At 42.2% G+C, this 19778-nt stretch overlaps 1 protein-coding gene across 8 annotated transcripts in view; it reads left to right on the plus strand.

Annotated features, from left to right (window-relative positions):
• Positions 1–19778, plus strand: part of FTO (FTO, alpha-ketoglutarate dependent dioxygenase) — a 331224-nt gene that overhangs the window by 109854 nt on the left and 201592 nt on the right. For all 8 annotated transcript variants that reach the window (XM_015586964.2, XM_025044569.1, XM_025044570.1 and 5 more), the window contains 2 exons: positions 3–146; positions 17286–17365. In XM_015586964.2, the coding sequence (XP_015442450.1) occupies positions 3–146; positions 17286–17365 (224 nt within the window). The remainder of the gene's footprint in view (positions 1–2; positions 147–17285; positions 17366–19778) is intronic.

The raw sequence follows: 19778 nt of genomic DNA on the forward strand, positions 1-19778 counted from the left end.
AGGCCCTGAAGAGGAAAGTGAGGAGGACCCTCAGCTTGAAGGCAGAGATCCCGATATCTGGCATGTTGGTTTCAAGATCTCGTGGGACATCGAGACACCTGGCTTGGCAATACCCCTTCACCAAGGAGACTGCTATTTTATGCTTGGTAACTAGGCTATCGATGCTCTATTGCCTAAGTTTTCGATTATTGGGTAATGTTTTGAATATGTCTTTTGAAATGAAACTTTTTAAGTATTTTAGAGTAATTATGAAATTTCTACATCTAACTGGGTTTTTTTTTTTTTTTTGATATGCTAATTTTTCAGCATTGCTTTTCTTTCCATTCTCGGTGTTTATGGAGTTTCCTAAATGTGCCAAACAATTTTCAGGAGTCTTCATCAGAGGCACTAAGTCATCTAAATCAACTTATCATTGTGAAGTTTTAAAACTATTTCCCTGTCTGCGTAGGGTCTTAGTGACGAGGGATTTTTCCAGTTTTGAATTTAGTTTCTTCATGAGAGCAGCTGAGCTGTCGGCAGGGCCTTTCTCCCCACTTGTCATTTAGAGTGTTGGGAAGCAGTATTTCAGCTGTGGTTACGCTAACCGAAGCTGTGGAGTTTGTGGACCTTTGTTTTTCCTTATTTGCTCTAAGTTTTCTGTTTTGTTTTGGGACTTTCTTTCTTGCGTTTTGATGCACAATGTACCAGTCATGTCCTTTCTGACTCATTAAGCATCTCAGAGTGTATTCTCTCCTTGGCTGATTGTTCTGACTCTTATCTGCCTGGGGGAATCCGCTCATGTGTTGGTTTTAGAGCTGGGAAGCACCCAGACTCAAACCCGATATTTATTATAAGAATGATTTCCTAATTAATTGAGTGTTTGTAGAGGACCCACCGTGTTTGACACACTACTTAAAGCTCTGGAGGAGATACTGGGGATGGATCAGACTTGGTCCCTGACTCCTAGAAAGTCAAAGTTGCAACAGCTCTTTAGGCATCACCTATTTAAGTACTTTCCAAATTTCAACCGTTCGTTCATGAGCTTCGAGGTTCTTGGCGGATCCTTGTGCTACCTTACTGTCCCTGACATAGTATTACTCTCTAAATTCACTTTTTTCTTTTATCAAAATGCATTTATTTTAGCAGATTTTATATCACTATATTCAATGGAAAACCAGTATTTGGCTTTTTTTTTTTTTTTGCTGAAGATCCCGAGTCTGAGTCTGTTCTGTCTCTGTGATTAAAAAGGGAGCTTAGCGGCCGTTAGAGAGGTGTTCGTATGGTACCTGAGACATGCTCTTTGATACCAGCAGGAACGTCGGAGGATCATTTTGTAGGGAATGACTCTCTCACAGTGTGGTTCCCTGGTGCTTAATGCTGTGTCTCTTTACCTCTTAAATATCTTCTCATGGGCTGATTCCTGCATCTGCTGAACACAGAGCCCAGTGAGCCCCGCATCTCCCGCCTTCCGTTCGTACATGGCTTTACCGTTTTACAAGTCACTTTTCCATAAGCAGCCTCATCCAGTCTCCAAACGACCGTTGGGCGAGGTGAGTGGAGATTGTTATGAGAGTCACTCGGCCCCCCCCGAGGCAGCACAGGGGCCAGAGTGGGTTTCGGGTTTCATACACACGTGGTCCCTGACTTAGCATCGTTCGACTCACGATTTTTTGACCTTACGGTGGTGCGAAAGTGATGCGCATTCAGTAGAAACTGGTCTTCAGGTTTCGAAGTCTGATCTTTTTCCGGGCTAGTGGTGTGCGGCACAGAGCTTGCTCTCTGGTGATGCAGGACAGTGACTGTGAGCCACATCTGGGTCGACAGCCAGCACCGTACAGTGTGTGTGCGCATTGCGTTAGATGATTGTGCCCAACTGCAGCTGACGTTGTGTTGGGAGCACGCTTGTGGTACGCTAGGCTAAGCTCTGACGTTTGGTAGGCTGTTGTAGTAAATGCATTTTCAGCTTACGATCCGTTTATCGCTTCGTGACCCCATCGTAAGTCGAGGAACCTCTGTACCGTGTTTTTCCACTCTAGAAGGGACCACGTAGACTTGATCGCTGTCCACAGAAATCCCAGCGTGGGACGTGTTCAGGGTTAAATTCATACCTCCCCCTGCCTCTCCCCTGCCTGCGTCGGGAACGGAGTTTCTGTCCTGAAGCCTCCGCTCCATCGTCGCGCATCATTTGTAGATAAAACAGAGCATTATTTCATTTTTCAATGTACTGCCCAGATTTGGATGTTTACCTTGAGTATCAATGGGTGTTAATTTCAGCCAATAAACTGCTTTCCTTTGGAAACTTAGTTCAGGAGTTTCTATCAGCAATTTGTATCATTGAAAGAAATGAGAGTCAGAGTAGTGCCATCTTAATTAATTTTCCGTGTCTAAAACTAGGAAATGCATGTTGTAAAAGTTCAGCTACCTTCCATTTGTTTATTAACATCTCATTGCAGGAGTAATCTGTCCTCATTGTTGAGAAAAGAGACTGAAAAGTATAAATGAAAGAATATAAAAATCAGGTTCACGCCTGTTTTAATATATATTTTTTTCAGCCTTTTTTGTAAATACACATATATGTCCGGAATGATAGTAGTATATGAATTACAACTACATTTATTGGGGGCTAACAAGAAGTCAAGCATTTTTTTTCATCTTCTCGATCATCCTAAAAGTAGGCATTAGCTATATTGCAAGAATAAAAATTAAGGTTAGGTCGATGTCGTCACGTAGCCACGGTTACACAGCGGGTGAGAGGCATGGACCGGAACTTGTCATTTTGTCCTGCTCGGGCGCTGACCCCACTGTGGGCTTCTGCGAGCCCCTCTCCCTCCCCCAGCGCGGTGCCTCTGCCTCCCGGGAAGGCTTCAGGACTCAGTCGTTCAGGAAGGAAGGGAAAGAAGAAACGACAGTGGTTTGTGGGCTTCTTCTTTTTCATTTCTTTTTAAAATTAAGGTTTTTCTTGTCTCAGAAATAGAATAATGAAATATTAAATGCACTGTCCTTTTAAATTTTTTTTTAATGTTTTGAATGTTTATATTTTGAATATTGTATTACAATGCACATACATTTTAAAATATACATTGGTCCCTTTAGCTATTGTAGGTGATAAACAGAAGTATTATTATTTTGTTGGAGCCGATATCCAAGACGTAATAGCTACTTTCTCAACTCGCGCCTTCAGATATAGGTGAACTAGCTGGTCCCTCACTGACCTGGGCCACGCACAGTACAATGTTCCCAAAGTTTGCATTTAAAATTTTTTTTTTTTTTTATGAAGATATATTGGATTTCTAAAATGAATTTTCGTCCAAATCCTCTTAAACAAAACAAAACAAAACTAAATGCAACCAGGGTCGACTGCTGCCTTTTTCCTTTACTTTTGAAAATCCAGATACTGTAAGGAGCCCTATGGAGAGACGTCAGCCTTGTGCCGATATCTGAAATCTGAACTTCATAGCACTTACGAAAAGGAAACAGTTTAGCTCAATTTATAATAATATATTGGTCTGCAGAGGAAGTGCAGGCTGAACGCTGCTGTCTCAAGTGAGTACTCCAGGGGTGTCTGATGGGGAGCGTGTCGGGTGCTCGTCATAAATCCACGGCCTGTGGAAGCGAGCGGAGGCCCTGCTGGCATCGCCTGCGGACACGCTTAACTGGGGTTGTCACGCTTCTACTTTTAAATTGGAATCTTTGCCCTAATCTCAAAGTTAGACATGACCAGATTTGCAAACAGATTTACAATTTTCACTAATTTTCCAACCAGGACTTCAAAACACACTTAGAGTTAAAAAAAAAAATAACTCTGGTCTTTTTCAGAGCAGGGTGATTTACTCTGCCCCAGATGGTTTCCATAGACTGAATGTAACCTGGGCGTTAGAGACTTAAAAGTGGCTGGGAGAAAAACGTTTTCTTCTTCTTCTTTTTTTTTTTTTTTGGTGGAACAGATTATACAGTTCAAGGGACATCAACCAAATGATGTTTATTAACCAGGAGTCGGGTGTGGAGGTGGGTGTTTCAGGACAAAGGTGAGTGCTAGGTAAATAATTGGGGCAAGCCCCTCCCCCCTTAATGTATTATTATTATTATTATTATTATTGTTATTATTACTTTTTAGGTGCCGATATTCGTAACTTTGTTCCATCTGGTCTCTTTATTTCCTTAAGTCCAACCGAATCTCATGTTCAAATACCTATCGTTACTATAACAATCAGTTATTTGAAAGCTTCCGTTGCCCAGTAAAAATTCCCCTGCGGAAAAAGAAAAAAAGTCATACGAAATGAGATCCCTAGTCTTTCTTTTTGGGATTTACTTTAGCTCAGCAACAGTTTGGGGTAAAATAACAAGCAGGCCATGGGGTTTTCCGTCAGGAGACCGGGTTCTGGACTCGATCACGGTCTGCTGGGGTGGCGTTGTTAGCGCCCCCGAGTCTGTGTCTCACCGTCAGACTAGTGGTAACGACATTTGCTTCCCAGGGTTATTGTGAGGCCAAATAAGAAAGTGAAAGGGAACGGGCTTTGCGAACTACGATTCGAATGTGGAGACTCATGACGAGACGCGGGCCCCGGGCCATGGTTACCGGCGAGCTGATGCAGTGAGCGGGTGACACAGAGAGCGAATGTGGTGCCCTCATCCCGCTCCACGCCCCGAGTTTTGCCAGCTTTGCACCTAACTATTCCGTACATATAATTCCGTAGCCCATAAAGTGACTTGGGGGCATATCTACTTGAGAGGGGCAAGACCAGGAGCACCCGAACGTTTGATGTTCTCTCACCTGGAAGTATGGCGCGCCTCTGTTTTTGGGGGCCACGTGGGCGCTCCAGCAGGAAGAACCGAGGCCTCTAGGAGTTTAAAGTCTCTTACCCGAGGCTCCTCAGGGCCTTGACTTTGGGACTGTGGTATCTTAGCAAATCCTCTGGTGTCCCTCAGTCCTGCCCTGATTTAGACGTTTTAGTCAAAGGAAAAAAAGGCTTTTGTTGTTCCCACCGACCCCATTCCCTTCCTCCCCCAACCTCTGACCAACTGAAGTAAAAAGCGCCTATAATTTATGGCTTAATCATAAATTCTAAATAATTATACTTTATTACCTCTCATGGGTCTTGAAACGTAGGTGCTATGTTCTGCTTTCTGCCGAGGCGAGGGAATGACACAGAAACGGCAATAAATTAGGACTCGAGGCTGCAGTCGGTGAGCTTGAGGAATTGCCATTTAAGGGGAAAGTGCTCCAACAGCCAAACGAGCACCTGTCATGTTTGTTTTCACTTTGAAAAGGAGAAACATGACAGGAGAGTTCCAGCCGCTCGTCCGCCGTGAACTCACAGTGTCCGTCTCACCTGCTCACTGCGGGGTTCGCTTCTCGCCATTCGCTTTTTGCAGAGTCGAGGACGTGTCTCTCCTCCTGAAACTCTCTCTCTAAAATATGTCCCCAGATGCCGACGTTTTCAAATTTGTGCTCTTTGACTGGATACCTGATTTTTTTATTTTTTATTTTGTATTCAGTAGAATTAGGGAGAGGGCACGGCTTGTGGGATGTGCCCCGAGGACAGGCACCTGAGCCCCGAGGACAGGCACCTGAGCCCTGGGGACAGGCACCTGCGCGTATTCCTGGCGCCTGGAGAGGATCTACCCACCTCTCACACTTCCTTATCACACCCAGGCCTTTCGCTTATTTCTGCATCATTTTGGCTTGAACTTTACTCGAAATGCAGGGGATGAGGGTACGTGCTGGGGACCAGCCACTGTGCTGAAGGTTTTGATACATTTTATTTATTTCTTTTAACCAGCCTGTCAGGTACTCCGTATTCCTGGCGCCTGGAGAGGATCTGCCCACCTCTCACACTTCCTTATCACTCCCAGGCCTTTTGCTTATTTCTGCATCATTTTGTCTTGAACTTTACTCGAAATGCAGGGGATGAGGGTACGTGCTGGGGACCAGCCACTGTGCTGAAGGTTTTGATACATTTTATTTATTTCTTTTAACCAGCCTGTCAGGTACTCCAACCCCCTCTGATCCCCATTTTTTCCCAGGAAAGAAAATTAATGGGGTTGCCTGCTGATGGGTATGTGGTTTCTTTTATGGGTATGAAAATGCTCCCACGTTGCTTTGTGGCGATGGCTGCACAATCCTGTGAACATACTACTACAATACACGCAATTGTATACTTTCAATGAGTGGATTCTTCGGTGTGTGAATTATATCCCAATAAAGCTCTTTTAAAAAAGGAAATTGAGGCTTAGAGAGGCAAAATAACTTGTTCAAAATGACATACCTAGTGAAGCTTGTGTGTGAATCCAGGTTTTTCTGAGACCAAAGCTGTTTTTCCTTCCATTTAGCCATGCTATCCTTGCTCATGGTCATGAAATCTTTTTTCTTTAAAAATGTGGGGAAAAAAATTGAACAATTAATTAGATGAATACGAATATATTTTCACTGTAAAGGATTAACAAAGTGGAAGCAAATAGAATAAAATGTGGAAGTGTTCTTTTATCCTCTATCTGGTCCTTCTGTAAGCATTAACATAAATATAGTCATGCTAATTTCTGTACGCATTGGCTGCTGCTACTTTTAAAAAATACAAAAGGGACTTTATTATATATATGTTTATAGTAGTTGCTTTTCCTTTCTTTCTTTTTTTTTTTTTTTAACCTGATAAATTGCCCTGGAGACGTTTTTTTTCATGTCTGTATCTCATTCATCTTATTGTTGGTATTATAAAAATAATATATTAACTAGGAAATAAAAATTCAAATAGTTGAGGATGATCTAAAATGGAAAGTGAAAAACTCTTTGCCATCTACCCCAACTTGCATTTCCTAAAAGTAATTTCTTTTCATTATATTTGTACTTTATTCTTCAAATGATTACTTCCTTAACTCTTAAGGACATAGTTAATTCTTCTGTTTCTTTATCCAACAACTGTAAGCATCGTCCGTTTCTCCATTAAGAAAAATGTGGAATCAGCTGTCTCACACTGTCTCTCACTCTTGCTAATTTTTGTTAACATTTACTTCGAGTTTTTTTTCTTTTCCGATTAACTTTATAACCAATATAGAGATACTCTCTTGACTTTTAGTAGTATGATGGGGAAATTAAAGTTCTCTTCAGCCATATCGTTACTTTTACATTTTTGAAGTTTATAACGTTTACACAGTAATTTGTAATTTCGATATAACCACTGTGCTTTCTCTGGACATTGATTCTGAAATTGGAAAGCCGGCACATAACAGCGTGTATGTGCTTGTTATTTATTGCAGAACCAAATAGAATGACTGGATCCATAAACAGAAGATACAGTCTACTGTAGTCACTAAGCCTGTGTCAGTGGAGCGGGAACGTTGACAGGGTCTGGTTGAGACTGCCTTTCGTCAGAGGCTCAGAATCCAGCCACATGTTAGCTTGCTGTGTTTGTGGAGCCCTCCCTCTTCCCCAGGAGTTCATCCATGCCTTTCTTTATTCTTGTTGACAGAAGAATCACGCCATTGTGATATCTCTGTGCCGCTAGATGTTTCGTCATACTGCTTATTTAACGTTTTGATAAATATTGGGTTCATCAAGCCCACCCGGCACAGTTATCAGACTGAGATTTCTTCTCATTTCACTCCTTTGCTAGTTCTGTTTTTACTTGGGTTCCCTGTGTTCTTATTTCTTGGAATTTCCTAAAAATGCCTTCTATCTGCTATATTTTATATTCCTAAAAATTTGTAACCTCTTCAGTACCTAACGTAATACTTCGAACATGGTAGGTACTTTATAAATAATTATTGAATTAATGAGTAAATGAATGAACCAAAGATTGGCCTTTTTTAAATTTAAATTTTAATTTTTATTTTGATATTTTTTTTATTTCATGGCAATATGTGTCAGCCATTCAGGCAAAAGGAAATATTTGTCTGTCCTTGAAAGCTCCTGGCTGAAAAGGTTTTGAAGCCCCTCCCCCAAACAGATGGCCATTCACCTAATACTCGGGAATCTCCAGAGATACCTTTTAGAATCTTCCATGGCACTCGAGTCCTTCAGTGACCCATTCTTTACTTCTTTATATCTAGTCCAAATACCCATGTGACATCCCAGAATTTTCCACAATCGACGCAGTGTCCAGATCAATCTGTACATTCTCTTCCAAATCTTTTATAAGAAAACCACCCCAGGTAACAAAAATGTGTTGGTTTCTTTCAAGCCAAGGATGGATGCGTTACTATGAATTGTGAGATCTTTTTATTCTTCTATGCTTCATTCATTCAGAATCCTGCTGTATTGGGAGAACTCTGCATCTGGGTTGGCTGGGTGGAATTTTTCCTTTTGGCAGGCAGTCTTAATATGCCCTCTTTGGCTCTCTGTCTATATAAAGTAATTCCTAAAAGCGTCAGCCGTGGAAAAGAATTTTTCAGGCTTTTAATTTGATTGCATATCCTGCGTGTATTCTTTGCCGTGTCTCTAAAGACAGTGGAAGAATGACCATAAATGAAGCCTTTTTTTTTTTTTTTTAATTGATCCTTGTTGAAGGTTTGAGCCCAGGACTAAGACAGGAATGACTTTGTCTTTGCTGAATTAGTCAGTTCCTATAGCAGATTTCAAGGCCAGACTGTATGCCCCATGATGGAAGATTCACTAAACTCTTCCTGTGGAGTAATTCTTCTGGGCTCAATAAACATTTAAAAAATTTTAGAAAGATATAAATTATACTCCTTCATCAATTCATTGTAGTGGCTTTGTTCTAAAATTCTGTCCCAGAATTGGTCCAGGCACAAGTTTTTTTCCTTGTCTTTATTCACACTCTTCCCTCCACCGTGTCATGCTTTTCTCTTTATGTAGGTTATGTATAACTCACTCATTTAGGGGTGACATTAAAAAAATGGGATACCCACAGTGGCAGGGCCACCAACCAATCCGTGTGGATGCCGGTGCTCTCCTTCCCCTCAGGACGATAGTGTCATCTCCTCGGGCTAAGCTTTTGGAGAGCAGCACTACTTTACGTGTATTCTCTGTAGTCTCGAACCACACGCAGCCCTTAGCGCCTTGTACGTAATACGAAGGTGCCACACGTTGGGAGAGAACGTCCTTTTTCCCCCTTCCCCAGGTATTAGCTAGAAACCGTAGCCATCTTCCTCAGTTGCCAGTGGAAAATTAGATGTGAGGTGGGAAGGAATAAAGAGAGAAGTCACAAGTTATACGAAAGGACAGAACTTAGAGGCTTAGGCAGCTGCGTCTTGTTTCATTCATTAACTTTATCTGGAAAGTTTTGGGCCCCACAGTGCCCTGGAGTAGCGGGCAGGAGTGACGGCTCTGCATACAGGAAGGGGATGAGGAAGGAGAGTCCTTCATTCACGTTGTCTGGCAGCCTGACCTCTGCCCCTTGTCCTCCCCCCTTGCCCAGCCCCCTCTGCCCTGTCTCTTGGGAGGAGTTTCATCAGGGAGGAGGACGAGGCCGCCCTTGCCAAAGTGAGATTAACGTTCTTTTTGCATATTTAGAAGGCAAAAAACGAATGATTAACCTCAGGAATCCATCCTCGTCACAACCCAGCAACAAACTAAGCATTCCATAAAAGTTAATTTAAAAAAAAGAGGGGGGAAGCTGTGTACCCTGAGGTCATCTTCACCTAGTGCTTGTTTTTATAAAAGAGTTTTCCCTCCCATGGAAAGGTGTCTCTGGGGGAGGATTTAGGAAACTATGCGAGGCTGCTAGTGCCTTCACTGTGGCTGTGTGCCATCGTTGTTATTTGGGGAGCGAACCTCTTTTCTGAGGATCTCTTCATAGAACTCTCCCTCTAGATCGTTCCAAAATAATGATACTTATTTTATCTTTCATCGCTAAGTACAGTAGTAATATATGTCATCCAGTCAAAGATGCCATCAGTTTTAAGATGTAGTTCAATTTGAAGAAATATGAAGAAAAAATGTGTACCTTGGAATCAATAAAATGGGGTACGTGCTCTTTGTTGAGAATTTACAAAGTTTAGGAAAGTGTAAAGTAGTTAATAAAAATACATCGTAATATCGCCTACACAGAGATAATATCATTCGTAACTATTTGGTCTAATTCTTTCTAACGTTTCTGTACATGGGACTATATATTTATTTCTTTTCAGAAAATATCAGATATGATATTTTGTATCTTGTTTCAATACTCATATCGTAAACATTTTTCTTATTAAATATTCCTTCAAAATGGTTTTTTAAAATGTGGGTGAAATATTAATCTTCTGCTTTTGGTCACTTAATTCATTTCACTGGAAGTGGAATACCTGGGTGAGGGACGAGAGTCTGGGTATTTTAAAACTGTACATAATATTATATTGTCAGACTGTTATGTAGAGAGATTGTTGAATTTACATTCCCACTCGCAGTGTGTGAAATGTGGTTATCAGTTACTTCCACCAGCCTCCTTTCCCTCACCCTAGACAATTCTGGGCATTGCAACTCAACAATTATTTTTTGCCAGTTTAATGGGCGACAGTAATGTGCTGTTGCTTTAAATTGCATTTCTTTATATATTGATGAGATTGCTCATTTTCCACATCAGCCATTCGTATATTTCTTTCCATTAGTATTCTTTGGCTGATCATCTTTTGCCCATTTTTCTGTTGAGGTATGAGTGTTTTTCCTGATATTTACTTTATTCAACTCTTCTGCTCACTTCCCAGGCATTTTTTAATATACTCTTTTGGACTTTTGACTTAAATTTTTAATATATTATTTTTTCAGGTAAAGCATCTTTACTTTCAAATATTATTTTAATATATTATTTTTTCAGGTAAAGCATCTTTACTTTCAAATATTATTTTTTATACTTGAATTAACTTAAATAACCACATCCGAAATTATTTAACTTCTTTTATGCTCATTGATAGTCTTTTATGCTTCGATAGGTCTTGGTCAGCTAAAGTGGAGGTTCTAACAATTTTTTCAGGAAGGCTAATGGCAGGGGAACGGCGGCAGCATATCCTCTGAGTACTCGCATCGTCTGAGTGGCTTTCTGTGCCTTCACATGTAAAGATCTCCTCGAACAGCTATAGGATTCTTGACTAACGAACTTTCCGCCTTAAAACTACAGATATTATTCCCTTCACTTCTGATGTTTGAAGCTAGGGAGATGTTTGAGGCCATCTTCATTTTGATTCTATTGTGATGAACGATGCTTTCTCTTTGGACATTTGTAGTACATGTTTAGTTTTGAACAGAATACGTTTTTGTACTTGGCGAACCATTTTGTGGTGCATACTCAGGCCTTTTCACAGCTTTGGAAAATATTCTTCTATTTCTTTGTTCTTTCTAAGATTCCTGTTACGTCTGATTTGGTTTCCAGAATCGGTCTCTCGTGTCTTGTCTCTTCTTCCACTGATTTTCCTTCTCCCTTTGAGTTCTAGGAGGACTTTTCTGAGTTTACCGCATTTCAGTAATTTGATTTTCCGCAGCCTGTGTTCTGTTGCTCACCTATGATCCTTTTCAATGAAGCGATACTATGAAATAAAGATCAACTTTAAGCCATGTTTTCTGATCTCATACTGTTCCGTCTTCATGTCTGATTGCCTCATTTTCATAGAGTGTCTTCTTGAATCCAACATCTTCCTGAAATATTGAGAATCGAGTAAAAAAAATTTTCTGCCATTTTGAGTGAAACTTTTTCAGAAGAGACAGTTTCAAGCACAGTGGTCCCTTTCTGTTGAACTGCAGCATTTTCACATGAGTCTGGTGATTTGTCCTCGTCCGTGTCTCTTTATAGAAAGAGGAACAGTCCTGGCTTTTAGTCAAATAGATGTTGAGATTGTTTCTGGGAAGACTTAGTACGGATTCTTGGCCAAGTCCTTCACTTAATAGGAAGGAGGAAAATACATCCTCACAGCGACAGAGGAGAGATTTGATGAACTTGCCACGTGAGCACATGGTGGCAGCTTCGGCCCATCCCTGCTTACCTGCTCACCTCACTTTCTTACCCCAGCAATGCCTGGTTCTCTTCTCAAAGTGGCAGCTTGTGCCAGCAACACGTCCTGAGGTCTGTGAGTACCACAGGTTGCGTGTGCTGCAGGCTGCCCCGCAGAGGCCAGAGGCCTGCCCCGTGGGTGCCCGGGAGCCTGGCATGCCCTCCTGCTGGTCACCTCTGCGTTAGAGGGTGAGCGGCCCTCTCGGGATTCACCCGATTATCAGCATGCTTCCCTTTCTGTCCCGTGTCAACCTCCTTTTTTATCCTCCGTGAACCTCGTCCACCTGCACGGCATCCAGCACAATGCCTTGCCATTTCTGGCGGGTTGAGCGCCTTTCCCTGATATTTAGTGCTGAAAGAAGCGTGGATCTCTCTGACTATTCCATCGCTCATCTCCCTGGGCGGCTAGAACTGGGGCAGGTAGAGGCCTGAGTCTGTGCCGACATCTTGCCAGGAAGCTCCCCTCCCCTTCCCCCTTTCACTGGCTATTAGATTCTGAAAATGGTCTCAGTCATGGATGTCCCCACGTCTAGGAAAAAGAAGGTCATAAATATTAAGATTGAGCGATGGGAGTGGACAGGTGAGCAAGGATGCAAAGCTTCAGTGATTGTGTGAAGCCGGGAAGATTGGGTTTCAGTATTGGGCTTATTTACCTGAGGGGTGCCTTCAGCAAAGCTCTTGATTGTTACTTTACAAAATTTGGGATGAAATAGCCCTAGTGACACACACTGGATGACAAAACCCAGCAAGTAGGGGCTGGGTTAAGCCGAGAGGGGCCAACCGTTCCGATTGTCTGTAGGGAGGGCTCTCAGGATGAGGGCCTTCGGCGTTCAAACCGGGGAAGTCCTGGGCGTGATTCGGTCACCGTGGCGTACATGATGCTTGTGCACCCGTGGTCTTTTATACGCGAGATGAGATTTCATGGCACAGTGACTGTCCGAAGCCCTCTTCACCCAGCGACAGAGCACGCAGCCGTTAGCCAGCCAGGAGTGAGAGCGTCTTGTCTATTTGTTTCGTTGAACTGATTCTACTTGACTATAAAGTCAGCCCATTTTGAACTCTATGCTGAGCTAGCTCTCGCCACTAGACATTCTTTTATGTTTTCTTTCTAAAAATGACTCGGAGTGGTCCTTTAAGACCGGGAAGGCCTTTAGTGCAGACTTTGAGAAGCACAACCCATGGAGCTTGAACCACATTTATAGACCCGGAGTTTTAGATGAATTAGAAGCTTGAATGAAAATTATAGCATTCTATCTCAACGTCATAAAGGATTAGAGACGGTCGGAAGCAATTGCAGAAAAAGTTGTTCGATTCGAGAGTTGCTGAGGATTTAGATAAAGGTGCGAGCCTCAGAGGATGGCTTTGAATGTCGTTGGCCACGCGGCCTGCGTTAGATCGGTGGCCTCTCAGTGGAACAAACGCACTTCTCGTATCTGTTCATTAAGATGATTCTTCCCCTCACGATGTCCGTGGATCCCAGGATTAATAGCGTAGGAGCAGTGAGGCTTTTTTTTGGGTAGATGAAGATGAGAATGGCCTTTATGTATTTTTAGACATTGTTTTAACCCTTCACGGGAGTCCTGCCTGGGGACCCTCCTCCAACCTCTGCTCCTTTCTTTCTTTCTTTGACTCCGAAACACCTTTTAGGCACAATAGTCTGGATCGACCAGAAATTCTCAGGGATGTTCTTAATGACGGTCCTCAGAGAGGGCGAACTGGAGGAGAGAGCGGCTGGTCACTCAGCTTCTTCATCGGGCCTTCAGCCACACTTCTGAGCCCAAGTCTGCCGAGGCTGAATCTGCTCCGCGCCCTCTGCCCAGCCTTCCTCGTCTTTACGTCTGCGTTTAAAACTCCAGATGTGCCGCTGATGTTTCCATCCCCACCCTGCACGGCACTTTCAGATGCTGTTTATATGACCTCCGAATGTTCTGCGACTGACTTCAGTCGTTCCTGTGAAAACGAATCCCCAGAATTGCCTTTAATTTTGCTCTTTCCCGTTCTTGACTAGCCCAGTCCATTAGCAGGTTCTGGAGTTTTCCTCTAAGATGTTGTGGATCTGGTCACTGCTCACCATCTCCCCAGGCCAAGTCGCTGTGGACTCCCGCGCGCATTGCTGACTGCAACAGCGTCCCAGCTGCTTTTCCTGCTTCACCTCGGGGTCCCTTTCAGTCCTCAAGATGGTGATGAAGACTTTTCAGTTGATATATTTTTTTAAAAAAAAAAAAATAGAGATTATTTTTTAGACCAGTTTTAGGTTCACAGCAAAACTGAGCAGAAAATGCAGAGAGTTCTCATAACCCTGCCCCCACCCACGTACCCCCACTGGCCACACCCTGCCCCAGAGTGGTGCATTTTTTTTTTACCGTCAGTGAACCTACACTGATACGTCATTATCACCAAGTCTATATTTTTTACATCAGAGTTCAGTCTTGGTGTTGAATATTTTACAGATTTTGAAAGTGTATTATGACGTCGGTACACTATTACCTATCACACAAAATAGTTTCACTGCTCCAAAAATCCCCCCTAATCTCATACCTTCATCTCCTGGCAACCACTAGTCTTTTTACTGTCTCTCTAGTTTAGCCTGTTCCAGAATGTTGTGTCGTTGGAATCATACAGTATATGTAGCATTTTCAGATTGGCTTCTTTCACTTAATAATATGCATTTGCATTTCCTCAAGGCTCATTTCTTTTTAGGGCTGAATAACATTCCATTGTCTGGATGTGCCACAGTTTACCCTGGGTTGATCGATGATGATCTTGAGTTCCCGTGTCCTTACTGATTGGTTTTCTGCCTCATGGATCTGTCCGTTTCTGAAAGCGGATGTTGGAGTCTCCAATTAAAATAGTGGATTTGTCTATTTCTTCTTACTCTTCTATTAGTTTTCACCTCCCATGTTTTGATGCTCTGTTATAAGGCACATACACCGTAAGGATTGTTATGTGTTCTTGGAGAATGGACCCCTTTATTGTTATGTAATGCCCCTCTTTATTGCTGATAATTTTCTTTACTTTGAAGTCTGCTCTATCTGAAATTCTTTTAGACACTCCAGCTTTGTTTTAGTTAGTGTTAGCACGATAATGCTTTCTCCAGCCTTTTACTTTTAATTTATATATGTCTTTATATTTAAAGTGAATTTCTTGTTGACAGCATATAGTTGGCTCTTGTGTTTTCATCCAGTCTGACAGTTTCTTTCTTAGAACTGGTGTATTTTGATTATTGATGTTTAAAGTCATTATTGATATAGCTGGGTTGATATCTACCTTATTTGTTAATATTTTTGATTCGTTGCCTTTTTTCTTTATTCTTATTTTTTCCTTTGGCCATCATTTCTCAAGTATTTTTTTCTGTCATGATCCATTCCCTGAGACTCAAATTATATTTATGTTAAACTGCTTTACATATTGTCTCATAGGTCATAAATGCTCCTTCATTCTTTTGCAGTCTTTTTTTCTCTGTCTGCTTCATTTTGGGTTGTTGCTATTTCTGTATATTCTGGTTCACTGATCTTTTCTTCTGCAGTGTCTGAAGTGCTGTTAATCTTATTCCGTGTGATATTTCAGATACCGTATTTCTCATCTTTAGATGCTTCATTTTGTTAATATATAAAAGATATACATTTATAGACTGTGTGTGGGAAAGAAAGATTTGTATCTTGTGTATCATCTGTATCATATATCTTTCTCTTTGTTACTTTTTGAATGGACACTGGATATTGCACATTTTAATTGTAGGGTACCCTATTTTGTTACATTTTTTTCAAATAGTGTTGTGCTTTGCTCTAATGAGTAATTAAGCTATTTGGAATAAGTTGGATCCTTTCAAAGCTTGCTTTTAAACTGTTAGATGGATCTAGAGCAGCCTTTGATCTAGGACTTATTTAGCCCAACTAGATGAAACTTTTCTAGAGACTCTGTCCATTATCTCATGTACTTGGTGTTCACGGCCCTGCGTGAGACCTGGGATTTGTTCAGCCTACAGCTTTCTCGTGCTTTTCCTGCCCTTGGGGGTTTATCATTCACATGTGAGCAGACTCGAGGGAACCCTTACGCAGAGATGTCTGCTTGCTCTCTCTCTCTCTTTGCAGGCCCTTCTATTCCAGTGGTCTGCCTTACAAATCCTTGCCGGTGTGACTTTCCCACACTCTAGTCTCTGTCTTCACAACTCGTCAAGAAAGCAAACTGAAAACTGGGGGTTCTGTTTGACTTTGCCATTTTTACTCTGTGGCATTGGAACTGTTCTCAGGCAGTGAGTTAGGGCAATTGTAGGGCTCACCTGTTTTGTTTCTCTTACCTTTGGGACTGTATCTTGCTCTGTTTCCAGAGTCAGAAACTTCGCTTGCTATTTTTGGTCTGTCGTATAGTTGTTTAAGGTCGGAGGGTAAACCTTGTCACCGTTAGCCCAGAGTGCCCAGAAGCAGGAGCCCTGCAATTGGCATTTTGCATTTCTTTTCTTGTGTTCACAGGTAACATCGTAGGTTGTTTTTCTGACACGTAAGATTGTTTTCTTCACACGTAAGGGGTGAAGTGGTCTTTGCCTCTTGGTTTAACTAAGTCGTCTTTCTTGGCATTTTGGTAAGAAGCTTCTGGTGCCTGTGTAGGAACTCATGTGTTGCTGGGGTCAGACTCTTTGGTTCTCTTCTTCGTAATACAGGAGGTGATGTCCTAAGTGGAGGTGGGACAGACTTTGCCTGACATGTGGCATCGTTTCTGAGAATACACAACAGCTTGGCCATTGGTCTTCCTCCCGCCGCATGCGGTTTTAGGCATGTTCGTCAGCTGATGAACTCACCACCTACTCCATTCTTGGGTTGTGAATCCATAGGCTTGAATTCTATTCTGAGAGCCAGAGCTTTGCAACATGCTGAGTTGGTTGGTTTGTTGCCTGGAAAATTGTTAGGACAAAATTGATACTTTGGGGAGAAAGAGATTTTCAGATGAAAGATGTTCAACCTCAAATAACATGAAAGAATTTTGGCTTATTCTGAAGGCATGGGTAGAATTAGATATATCATGAGAAAGAGAAAGACGTTCAATCTACAAATAGTAAACTTTGTCATGAGTGGGTATCATAAGACTACAAGAAAGTAAGGTAACCCTACATCCTGTTTCCTGCTTTACACCTGTCGTCCTGGAATCATTATTAATAACATCCCTTTTCATTCTTGAAAGTGTCTTGGTTTTGATGGTCGTTTATTTATGAAGAATGGTGTAAAGGATACAAAGTAAGTATTTTTTGGTCGTCATTCTTGAATGATGGATTTACTGTTTATATTGTAGTTAAATGGTGTATAGTGACTAATAAGTGTCAAGTATGTGTGTGTGGCTTTCTTTTTTTTTTTTTTCCTTTTCTTTTCTTTTTCTTGATTTTTGTTATTTTTCCTGCAGATGATCTCAATGCCACCCACCAACACTGTGTTCTGGCTGGTTTACCACCTCGGTTTAGTTCCACCCACAGAGTGGCAGAGGTAAGTGTAAACAAAAACGCGATCCAGACTTAATTGGACGTGACAGCAGTGGCTGAACGAGCAGTGTATCACAGAACTTTGGAGTAGTGTTCGATAGGAAAATCGCTTCCACTTAACGTGACTTGAGCCTCTGTTTACTTGCTCGTTTAGCTTTGAGTCGTGTTGGATGGTTTTTTAAAGTGTATTCACAGCGTGGGATAAGTATATTTTGCTTCTTTGGGATATGTTTCTTGGATCAGGTAAATGCCGTTGGCAGGTGTTGCTAGTTAGAGATTTTCTAAGGGGTTTGTATCTGTCAAGGTCAAGGGCGGGAGATGGCCAGAAGGAAATGGGGCGGATTTGTGTGCTTGCGCATGTGTTAGCTGTGATTGGGCTCAGATGGTTGAGGGTTTACATTTCCCTTAACTTTTGGTCAGGCTTCTGGGCATGTGAATGCAAATGAAGGAGAAAGTCGCAGTCGCTGCCAAGGAAGTGCCGAGCTCCCCAGTTGTGTTCATAACCCAGGCTTTATTGCTAAATTCTGCCACTGCTTGGAGTGGCCGATGGTCAGCTGATTAGACTAGTTCAGGATGGAAACTTAAGAGATGAGAAAACCCTGAGTAGCCACCCCGGGGTACTGTGTGCTCAGTTCGGAAGGGTTCCAGAGATCAGAGGACTAATCACGAAGAAAAGATGACAAGTTGACTCTCTTTCCAAGCTTGGGTTCAGCGTTTTGCTCTATAGTTTGACTTTTTATCATACCCCAGCGGTCCAGTGTGAGGAAATTGGGCAGAAGGAATACAACAAAGTGGCAGGAAAGTACGAGCTCAAGAGCTTGTCGGTCCCGAGACCACGTGCATCTGGAAGGCGGTGTCATCCGTGCCTTTTGGTCATTAAGTAGCGTTTCTGGTGGGCTGGGCTTGTCGCTGTGGGCAGAGAGGGCATGAGCGTCTATCGCTGCAAGATGCTGCAAGCCCGTCAGGCATTCATTCCTTCCTCTCGTTTTCCTTATCTTCCTTTCTTTCTTCCGTGGGCTCGTTCATCTAAATATTTGAGTGTCTGTTAGGTGTCCAGCAGCACTACAGGCTTGAGGGAGAGAGAGAGCCATCAACGTGACGATATGACCACTACCTTATTGAACTTCCATTTTCGTTGGAGAGACACATATTAAACAAATAAACACAGAAATAATTATCTTAGAGACATAAAAGTGAGTTCTGTTAGGAAGTCAGGTGGGAAGTCTGGAAGGAAGGAAAAAGTGAGTAAGCTTTTGTAGAGCGTATGTGCTCTGTAGTGTATAAAAAAGACTTCATTTTTATATAAGGTGTTACAGGCATCTGTCTTTCTAGCTCTAACCCTCTCAACGGCCCTTTCCTTCTGGGTCAGTTTGAGTGTGTGGCTACTTGAGCATATTTTTCTTACATCGGATCTGGGAGAGCAGACAGGCTGATTACTGCTGTACTCAGGCGGCTGGTACAAAACGATGGCCACAAAATTTGGGAAAAGGTGTTGGATGAGGATGATAGTCGTACCTGGGTCATAGGGTTCTCATGAGGATCAAATAAGTTATTACATGTAAGTCTTTGAGAACTGTGGCTGGGAGGGAGAAGGCATTCAGAGAATGTTAGCCGCCCCTACTATTATTAAGTTACTACTACTGTTAATGCTATCCTACTACTACTACTACTACTATGATTACTGCTACTGTCTTTGATGAAAAGCCAATAGGAGATGGGAACAACCAAAGCTCTTTGCGTGGAAAGTTATTCTGTCTCCATTTATACACTAGAGTGTACAAATAAAGCAAAAGACATTAGGTCATCCATGAGTCTTGCTATTGATTGAAATTACTGTTCAAAAGAAAGGAAGGAACTTTAGTTCATTCATCCGTTCTGCAAACTGTTGTTGAACTTCCCAGTGCTCAAGGTGTTCGTTTAGGCACTTGTGAACAGGGACGGCTGACGTGTTTGGAGTCTTCAAGCTGCTTGGAGCCTAAGAGCAAATATAGTGCAGAACAGAGAGTAGCAGACAGCGTAAGGGTCCGTGGGTGAGTGGCGCGTAAGACTTCAACATGTAGCGGGTAGGGGATTTCAGGATATTTTAGGACAGCTAATGGGGTGAAGAATCTTGTGATTGGAATGGGATGCAAATACATGGGGAACGTTTAGTGGCAGTACTTTAACTGGATGTCAGGATGCCATAAAGGGGGTGTTGGCAGTTACGGCTGATTCCTGAATGGACCACATTGGGAAAGATCTTGAATATCTTTCTATCTTGTGAAAGACTAGTTGTTTGACCGTAAGTTGGTTGACAGGTAGGATATTGATTGTTATCTCGGTGGTGACATACTGGAGGTATCTTTAGGAAGATGAAGATGATGGCGGCATCAGTTAAACCTATCGGGGTCTGAACTAGTGGTAGCAGCAGGAAAAAA

Source organism: Pteropus alecto, unplaced genomic scaffold, assembly GCF_000325575.1.
Source record: "Pteropus alecto unplaced genomic scaffold, ASM32557v1 scaffold123, whole genome shotgun sequence".
Lineage (NCBI taxonomy): Eukaryota > Metazoa > Chordata > Mammalia > Chiroptera > Pteropodidae > Pteropus > Pteropus alecto.